Source organism: Sinocyclocheilus anshuiensis, unplaced genomic scaffold (genome assembly GCF_001515605.1).
Source record: "Sinocyclocheilus anshuiensis isolate Anshui unplaced genomic scaffold, SAMN03320099.WGS_v1.1 scaffold979, whole genome shotgun sequence".
NCBI classification, from domain to species: Eukaryota; Metazoa; Chordata; class Actinopteri; order Cypriniformes; family Cyprinidae; genus Sinocyclocheilus; species Sinocyclocheilus anshuiensis.
This window is the reverse complement of record NW_015544223.1, coordinates 1,214,862-1,224,018: the sequence shown is the minus strand read 5'-3', so window position 1 is coordinate 1,224,018 and position 9,157 is coordinate 1,214,862. Positions and strand designations below refer to the sequence as shown.

The 9,157-nt window shown below is 35.9% G+C and overlaps 1 protein-coding gene across 1 annotated transcript in view; it reads left to right on the top strand.

The window, feature by feature from the left end:
- Positions 1-2,517: 2,517 nt before the first annotated feature.
- ascc3 (activating signal cointegrator 1 complex subunit 3) overlaps positions 2,518-9,157 on the top strand; it is a gene marked incomplete at its 5' end in the record, with an annotated part of 88,994 nt that continues 82,354 nt past the window's right edge. Inside the window, 2 exons of the mRNA XM_016497978.1 lie at positions 2,518-2,694; positions 4,717-4,788. Coding sequence (XP_016353464.1) covers positions 2,518-2,694; positions 4,717-4,788 — 249 coding nt within the window. The remainder of the gene's footprint in view (positions 2,695-4,716; positions 4,789-9,157) is intronic.

The following is a 9,157-nucleotide window of genomic DNA, read 5'->3' as shown; positions in this document are numbered from 1 at the left end:
CATTCAAGAAATTGAATGAACAAATATAAAAATAATACTCTATATACACTTCACTGTATAAATTGTACATTGATTCTTATTAAAGCAACTGTATTAAAGTTCTTCAGTCAAGAGTGTTTTTTCTCTTTGTGTTTGGTTGTTTTATTAACATTAAAAGGATAGTTCGAAATGAAAATTTGTGAAACTAAAGAAAATAGTCCCAAAAATGAAAATTCATCATTTACTCTCACTCAAGTTGTTTTAAACCTCAATGAGTTTCTTTCTTCTGTCGAACATAAAAGTTAGTTTCGAGAATGTGGTTAACCAAATAGTTGCTGGTCCCTAGTGACTTCCATAGTATTTTTTTCTACTGTCAGAGTCAATCGTCTTTTGTGTTCAGCACAAGAAAGAGCGAGTAAATAATGAAGGAATTGTAATTTTTGGGTGATCTATCCATTTAGGGACAAGCGCCTGCCATTAGGATGTTTACTACAATTAGTCTGCTGTCACTTTAAGATCTGCATGTATCTAATATACAGGTGCACATTTGGGGGTTTTTTCTCAACTGTTTACTTTCACTTTAGACATAACCAACTGTGTTTATATGTAAACCTTGTGTGTTTTTGACAGTATTAGACGCGAAATCAATCAGACGCAAAAGACAACTTAGTCTAGTAATCAGGCGCTTTTTGACAGGCTCAGTGTGAGCGCGCTTCATTAATGCGCGCTCAGAAAAAGCACATGCGGAACAGCACGTGAATTAAATGTTTAACAGTTGTAAATTTATTCATCGCACAGACCATTTTTTTCGTAGCACATGCAACATATATGTCGCACTGTACAGCCCAGTAATGTATGGAAGTCTATTTCTGCCACAGAGTGGGGGGAAAAAATAAAAAAAATAAAATTACACAGAAAAGTAGAAGAAAGATTAAAGGGATATTTCACCCAAAAATGAGAATTCTTTCATTAATTACTCACCCTCATGTCGTTCCAAACCCATAAGTCTCATTGTTAATTAGAGAGAAGGAACTGCAAGCACACACAAAAAAAGGCAAACAGCTACCCCATGTGGTAAGGAAGAATTATAATTCAATTAATATAATCTTCCAGTTTGACACCTTAACTACGATTAAAACTAAGGAAGTTGCAACCTGCAATTGCAATTTTAACTTCTTACATTTTCATTTATAGCTCAAAATACTACAAATATACCTGGCATCCTATGATCTAAAAAACGTGCCAACAGCAATAGTGCCATAAATAGATTTACACTGTCAAAGGCTGGATGATATTTAAAGATATCAAGAGTGTTAAAATGATCAGTTACTAGCTCCAGGCAATTGTAATTCTTATAATCTCAAATATGTGCACAGATCAAATATCACAGCTGTATAACTTTTAGTATAACTTAATTCTTACCAACAGTACCAAATCTTGTAGCTGCCAGGGATAATGTTTTTAAAGGGATAGTTCACCCAAAAATGAAAATTGTCATTAATTACTCACCCTTATGTCGTTCCAAACCCGTAAGACCTTCATTCATCTTCAGAACACAAAGATATTTTTTATTAAATCAAGAGTTTTCTGACCCTGCATAGACAGCAATGTAACTACCACGTTCAAGGCCCAGAAAGATAGTAAGGACATCGTTAAAATAGTCATGTGACATCAGTGGTTCATCCTTAATTTCATGAAGCTACGAGAATACTTTTTGTGCACAAAGAAAAGAAAAATAACAATTCAACAATTTCTTCTCTTCCGTGTCAGTCAACGCATGTTCACGAGAGTACCACGACGCATGCGTGTGCAATTTACTATTATAGTTATTAATGTTTTGAATAGGTTTTTGCTTTATATTTTCAGGTTTCATTTAAATTTGTTATAGTTTTATATTTTTGTGTGTTTTTTTGTCATTTATATGGCAACTAGCTGAAATAAATAAGTCTGAAGCTTTTAATTATTTTATTTCAGTTTTTTTATTTTCCCCAAGTAATGAAAATTGATGCTATGAATTTTTAATTACTGATTTTTTTTTTAAATGGTTTTAGTTTTAATTTATTTTTAGTTAATGGTAATAACCCTGATATTAGGCTGTAACCCTATTTTAGTCAAATTCTAAGGCGGCATTGCATGTGTGAAAATTTGGATGGAGTAACGACGGAAATGACAATTTTAAATATATTTATATTTAATTCATTACTGAAAGCCTTTGTGAAATTATAACTATATAAAAATGTTATAAAATATCATTTAAATGGCTATTTCACTAGCTATTTCTGTGCTCTGCATTTTAGAATTGTACATTTTTATGTATTTTTATTTTGTGGGTTATTTTTAACATATTTTGTGGTTTATTGTTATTGTCAATTATGTCTACCTTGGGGAGTTGCTGCCCTTTTTCGTCGACATCAGTGCGGCTCACTAGGCGCTGGAACTGATCTAGTATGTTCACAGCTGTTCGGTGTGTTTATGGGAATGTCGTAGACTCTTCAAAAGAAAACCCTGCACTCAAACAGTGTGTCCATCTTTCTCTAGGTGGAGTCGACCCAGAGCATGATTCGCATACTTGGTCTCTCAGCAACTCTGCCAAATTACTTGGATGTGGTGTCTTTTCTGCATGTGAACCCATGCATTGGATTGTTCTACTTTGACGGTCGTTTTCGTCCTGTTCCACTTGGCCAGAGCTTTGTTGGCATCAAGACTACAAATAAGGTACCCAGCAGCCAAGAAATCTCAAGCTATGCCAAATACAATTAGTTTTTCAGTCATCTTTTAGTCAGAAATATGAAATGTCATTGTAATTGTTATATTCTCGTCACAGGTCCAGCAGCTGCATGACATGGAGGAGCTACGAGAATACTTTTTGTGCACAAAGAAAAGAAAAATAACAATTCAACAATTTCTTCTCTTCCGTGTCAGTCAACGCATGTTCACGAGAGTACCACGACGCATGCGTGTGCATTCCTCTGCTTGTAAACAAGGTGCAGCGCATCTGGGTTCTGAGTCAGAATGCCGGCTCCTGCGTCAGCAGCATCATCACACACATGCATCGTGGTACTCTCATGAATGGCGGCAGAGACTGACCGGAAGAGAAGAAATTGTTGAATAAAGTTGTTGTTTTTGTTTTCTTTGTGCACAAAAAGTAATCTCGTAGCTTCATAAAAACTATTTTGCTTTTATTTAATGTGAATTATTCCTGTCATGGTAAAGTTTAATTTTCAGCAGCCATGTCTCCAGACTTCAGTGTCACATGATCCTGTAGAAATCCTTGTAATATGATGATTTGCCGATTATCAATGTTGCGCTACTGAATATTTTTCTTGAAGCTGATTAAAAAAAAATAATAAATACAAATATAACAATAATAATAAACTTATAGTGTATGTTTTGTTATTTGTAAACCCGAGATGTTTTTTTTTTTTTTTAAACCATGGTTTTTACCATTTGTCTTGTAGCATGGCTGTAAATAAAAATTTAAAAAACAATAATAATAACACATTTATAGCGTATGTGTTATTATTTGTTGACCCGAGATTTTTATTTTTTTTTTAAACACGTTTTTTCCATTAGTTTTGTAGCATGGCTTTAAAAATAAATAAATTAATTAAATAATAATAATAATAATAACAACACGGTTATAGCGTATGTTTTACTATTTGTGGACCCGAAATTATATATATTTTTTTTTAAACCATGTTTTTACCGTTTGTTTTGTAGCATGGCTGTGCCATGGTTTGTTGTACACATACCATGGTAGTTTTTGATTTCTGAAGACATCTTTTCACAGCTGAGTACACAAAGGTCTGCTCTCTTTCTGCTCAGAAAGACTTATTGCTGCTTAAAAGCCAGAATAAATCATGCCTGTAGTGTAAATTTGGCGTTATGGCACCATTTAAATACCATTAAAATTCATGCAGTACCATAATGTGTATCAACAGTCTAACGATCACTGTCCAGTGCACCATTGCAACAGTGTCTTTAGTGATTCTTTTTATAGTGTTGTGTGTTTGAAATATGTGCCCAGTGTTTTTTGCCTCAGTTCTGCTTTAGTTGAACCCTAACACAACAGAAGAATGTGTGTATGACACGAGAGATCAGTTCTCCATAGCTGCGGCTCATGAGTGCATCAAACGGCCGCTCTAGCAGAGGTGACCTGAGCTCTCACTGAGCCTGAGAGAAGGATTCTCTATGAGTCTTTTCATGATTCTTTGTAGCCGCAAATAGGGACTAGCTGTGTGATATCTAGATTACATGGACAGACAGCTACTGCATCATATTAAAGGCCTTACCAATCTTAGCTGTCAGCCGCACCGCAGGAGGAGCACAGATAGCACAGCTGCCTCTCTCTCTCTGTCTCAGATGCTCTGACTGTCATTAGTTTTGAGTTGTTTATTTTTCAAAACTTTAATTCTGGCTGCACAATAGCACATCTGGTAGTGTGACGGTTGTCAGATACTGTCATCTGCACTTCATTATATAATTGCAGCATTGCATATAAATATGCACATATTTTACCTGTAAAAATAGTTGTTCTGAAACTCAAAACCAGCTGCCTTACTATATAGCAATTTTTGGCATCATAGCCCTAACAATGTTTTTTTTTTAATATCAAGACTACAAATAAGGTACCCAGCAGCCAAGAAATCTCAAGCTATGCCAAATACAATTAGTTTTTCAGTCATCTTTTAGTCAGAAATATGAAATGTCATTGTAATTGTTATATTCTCGTCACAGGTCCAGCAGCTGCATGACATGGAGGAGGTTTGTTATGAGAAGGTCCTGAAGCAGATCAGAGGGGGTCACCAGGTAATGTCAGTGTGTGCTGAAGACCTTTTTGTCATTTAGCAGACTGTATATACAAAATTATGACTGAAGTGTTGGGTTTTGTGAGGTGTCAAGGACTCAAAGGAGGTTAGATTGTGATCTCACTCAGTCCCGTTCCCATGTCACCCTGAATCAGATCTAAACTTGTCTGCCTTCAAACAAAAGATTCTGGGAGCTAAGAATGAGCAAGACCAATACAATCCTTAACCCAGTGGTAGTGCCCTCTTTTATAGTTGTGATGAAATGGAAGTAGCAACAGATCTTTTACGCTCAGTCTGTTTCTAAATGTAGGGTGGGGTTTTATCCATCAGTTGTTGATTGGATTTTAAGATGTGGGCGTTGCATTTAAAATTGAAGGCAGATGAACATGAGTTTGCAGGGAAGAAATAAATGATTGGAGAAGTCCTGCATAAGTCACCTGAGAGAGGTCTGTCGTTTTACTGGAAGATGAAATGACAAATATTAAATAATATTTTGATTAAAAATTACAAGGTCAAAAAAACAAGCAGCATGTACAAAACATTCACAATAAGATCAGTAACATGCATTTAGAAAATAGATGCTGTTTCGGCTCAGTTTCACCAATGACAGTAATTCCAAACAAAGCCACAGCAGAACTTTGTGCCTTTCCGTGCAACACAGAGCCATGTTTATTACTGAGTGAATCTACATTTTTGAACGAATCGAGTGAGCGAATGATTCAGTGACTCATTCATAAAGATAGTCATTTGCTTTGTTTCTGAATGAATCAGCCATTTGAACGAATCGATTGAATGAATGACTGAATGATTCACTCATTAAGACTTGTTGCCACCTCCTGAGAGATTATAGCCTTAAAGGGGATTCCCATTTTCCACTAGTTGGTATGATTCTTTAGGGTCTTTATGAAATGTCTGTAACATACTTTAGTTAACCCTCTAAGCGCCAAAGTCGCAAAATTGCGACAAGACGTCATACTTAATAAAATAGGCTGTAGATCCTAATATGGTGTAATATCTAATTTGTATTCCTACCACTAGATGGCAGACATGTAGTAACGTCGATTCTAGACCAAAATGACGTCATGTTCCTATTCAAAGTGTTCGAGGAAAGAGCAGAGCAAGTGAGCTATAGTGTTCACAAAGCACAAACAAGTGATCATTTCGACCCTTTGCCCGACGGGGAGGGGGGTGGTAGCGGTGGACGTGGTCGATGTGTCCATAGGAGAGCTGTTGCTAGAGGTAGAGGCAGCAGGGGTATGAGAAATAGGGCTGGAAGTAGCACTAGCTCTTTGGATATAGTGCCCCAAAGAGGTGGGAGTGGCCGCGGTACACAGTGGAGTCAGTGTGGGGTAGGTCTGTGCGTTGTGCCATGCAATGAGAGGTACCATACTCTCAAGAACTATAAACTGTGTCACCTAGATACCTGATTGGGCAGATAGCTGGTCAACTGATCAAAAAATAGGCACATGCATTTTACTATGGCACAGTAATATAGTAATAATTTACTACTTGCTCCTGTTTCTACTGTTGATTTCCTCTTTTCCTGATCATTTGGAATGAGGATAAAAAGACAAAAAAACATGCAAATAAATTCAAACATCCATTCAATATCTATTATTTCCTGAATATTACTGATGAACTTATCAAAAAGTAGGCTACTGTTCACATGCGTTTTACTACTATATAGTATAGTAATATAGTAATAATTTAGTACTTTCTCCTGTTTTATTGTTGGTTTCCTCTTTTCTGATCATTTGGAATGAGGATAAAAAGACAAAAAAAAACATGCAAATAAGTTCAAACATCAATTCAATATCTACTATTTCCTGAATATTATGAAATTCAAGATGACCGCCCCCTAATGTCGTCATAATATGCAAATTAGACGAGTATATTTACACCCCACATAAACTTTCGGTCATGCCCAACATTTTTCTAATTTACAGTAGATCTCTATCTTTAAGCCCTTTCAAGCCACAAGCTTTTGAAATCTTGATGTCAAAATCCAGCATTTTTCCAAAAATCCCTGGCGCCTAAAAGGTTAAAAGTCCTCAGTGGTTGTAAAACAACACCCTTTTTACCTTGTTAAAAACAACTCTGTTCACAGCGAGCTGTTTCAGTGCATGTCTCTTTAAATGATAATGAGCTCTGCTCACCCTGCCCCTCTCTTCTGTGGGGCGTGTCGACGGAAGACGTGTGAATTGCTGCCGTATATGACTTGGAGGTGGTCTTGAGTATATGACAGACGGAGCACTATAGAATAGGAGTGCAATAATTCAGGCTAAAATATATTTTTTACTAAAATATTTGTAGTTGGGCAATAAATGTGCCATGTGTATCATTTTAAACCTAAAATCAGGCTGTGTATTTTATGATAGCTGTAAATGACTATTGTAATGGGGTAATCGAAATATAATGCAATTAGTCTGTGCTTTTGTTTTTATTTCTATTCATTTTTAATTTAGTGAATTTAACTTCTGATTTAAATAGCATTGTTTTTGTTTTTAGATTGTAATATTACAATATTAGAATGTAATGTGATTTTAGCCCCTTTTTCTCCACATAATATATAGCATAGCCTACATGGTTACTTTCACTATATTTGTTTTCACTGCCATTGGACGACATTAGGCAGGATGTTAAAAAAAAAAAAGTGTTGAAATGGGTTTATTTTTTCCCATTTTAGAGAACAATCCCCCAACCCCCATGGCAGCAAATCGGAGAAGAAAAAATAAAACTTTATTATTTATAATATCACATTTCTTTATAAAAATGGCTTTTGCAGTGTCTTGGATGTAAAATGCTAGTGCTTTGCAGGAATAATATGAATGGAATAGTTCACCTACTCCAAACACAGAGGATGTTTTCATCCGTGAAACACTAGGATGAGGGATGTGAGGATGGTAATTGTAACTGTCAAGCTCCAAAAAGCACATAAAAGTAATATAATATAATAGTCCATATAATTTGTGCCATTTATAATTTGTTTCCCCTTACCTGAAACCCCCAACCTCTACCCATAAATCCTAATACTCATACCCCTCTTCCTAGTCTAAACCACAAACCTCACCTTATTACAGATCCCAATCCTATAGAAGAAGTCAACACATGTTAGCAGTGTTGGTCCTGATCTGTTGATTGGTTCAGTAACTAAAAATAACAACATGTGAGAAATGTGTCCAAGTTGGGGTTGTTATGTTCAGAGGACAGAGTGTCAGCGGTATGGGACGTTGTGACCTCATTGTGGAGGATGTGAGAGAAGAGCCCTGATCATATACCTCATTCTTGCATGTCCACATGCTGTATGTATCGCTGTCTTTGATCTGTGCACCTGATCATCATTTGTCTTTTTGAGTATGTTCAGGAAGTGTCTTCTCAAGGAGAAACACAATGAAAGGCCTTCTCGGGAAGGTTTTGCGGTTTAATTGAAAATCATCATTCCTGTATTCCAGCTCTGAAGGTCACAGACTCTGCGGTAGCTGTGGTATATTGTGCCCTGTGCCTCATCCTGAACTCAATTTCTAAATCTCATAAATCTCCAAACAACCCCACTCTTACCACCACATAACCTCCCACCTTGCAAATGCTCCGTGTGTCTCACACTCCCGTCTTCTGTTTGATTTATTTGCAGGTTTTTTTGGTGTGGTTTTTAGATTCTGTCCATATTCTTTCTTGCTCTAAAGACTAGATGAGTTATACGTTTAACTGCTTGTCCTGGTCGTGGACATAAGTGCAGTATACATGGTCTGATCTAATCTTACACTGTCCACTGGTTTAGAGGATCTTTAGGATTTTAGTTAAAGGACATGCCACATACAGCGGCCCAAAAAAAGTATTTGGACACAAAAACAACACTTAAAATTTCTGAATGCCATTGGATTAGATAACAAAATTTCAAATAATGTGATGTTTTATTTTAAATGAAGATAGCACTTTGCAAAGCACAAAATCAATAAATAAATAAATAATAATAAGTAGGGCTGTGCAATTTGGGGGAAAATATCAAATTGCGATTTTTTTTGACAGATATTGAGATTTGATTTGCAATTTTAAATTTGCAAAGTCAAGCTTCAGCTCAATATTGTCAATAATGCGCAGCACAGTATGAGTATCATTACCCTGCTGAAAAAAACAATAGAAACCATCACAGAAATTCTTATAGTTTCCATTAAACCATTACAAAATTCATTTTTGTTTTGGGCATTATTCCAATAGGAATTACTGTTGTTCTATTGGTTGCCATCTGCCAGATTACATCCCACCAATAGAATCCATCAAATAGACACCATTATAGTTTACATTAAAACCAATACAATTCCCATTATAACCCTGAAATCCATTACATTTGTTATTGTGTTTTGGGAGGGGTT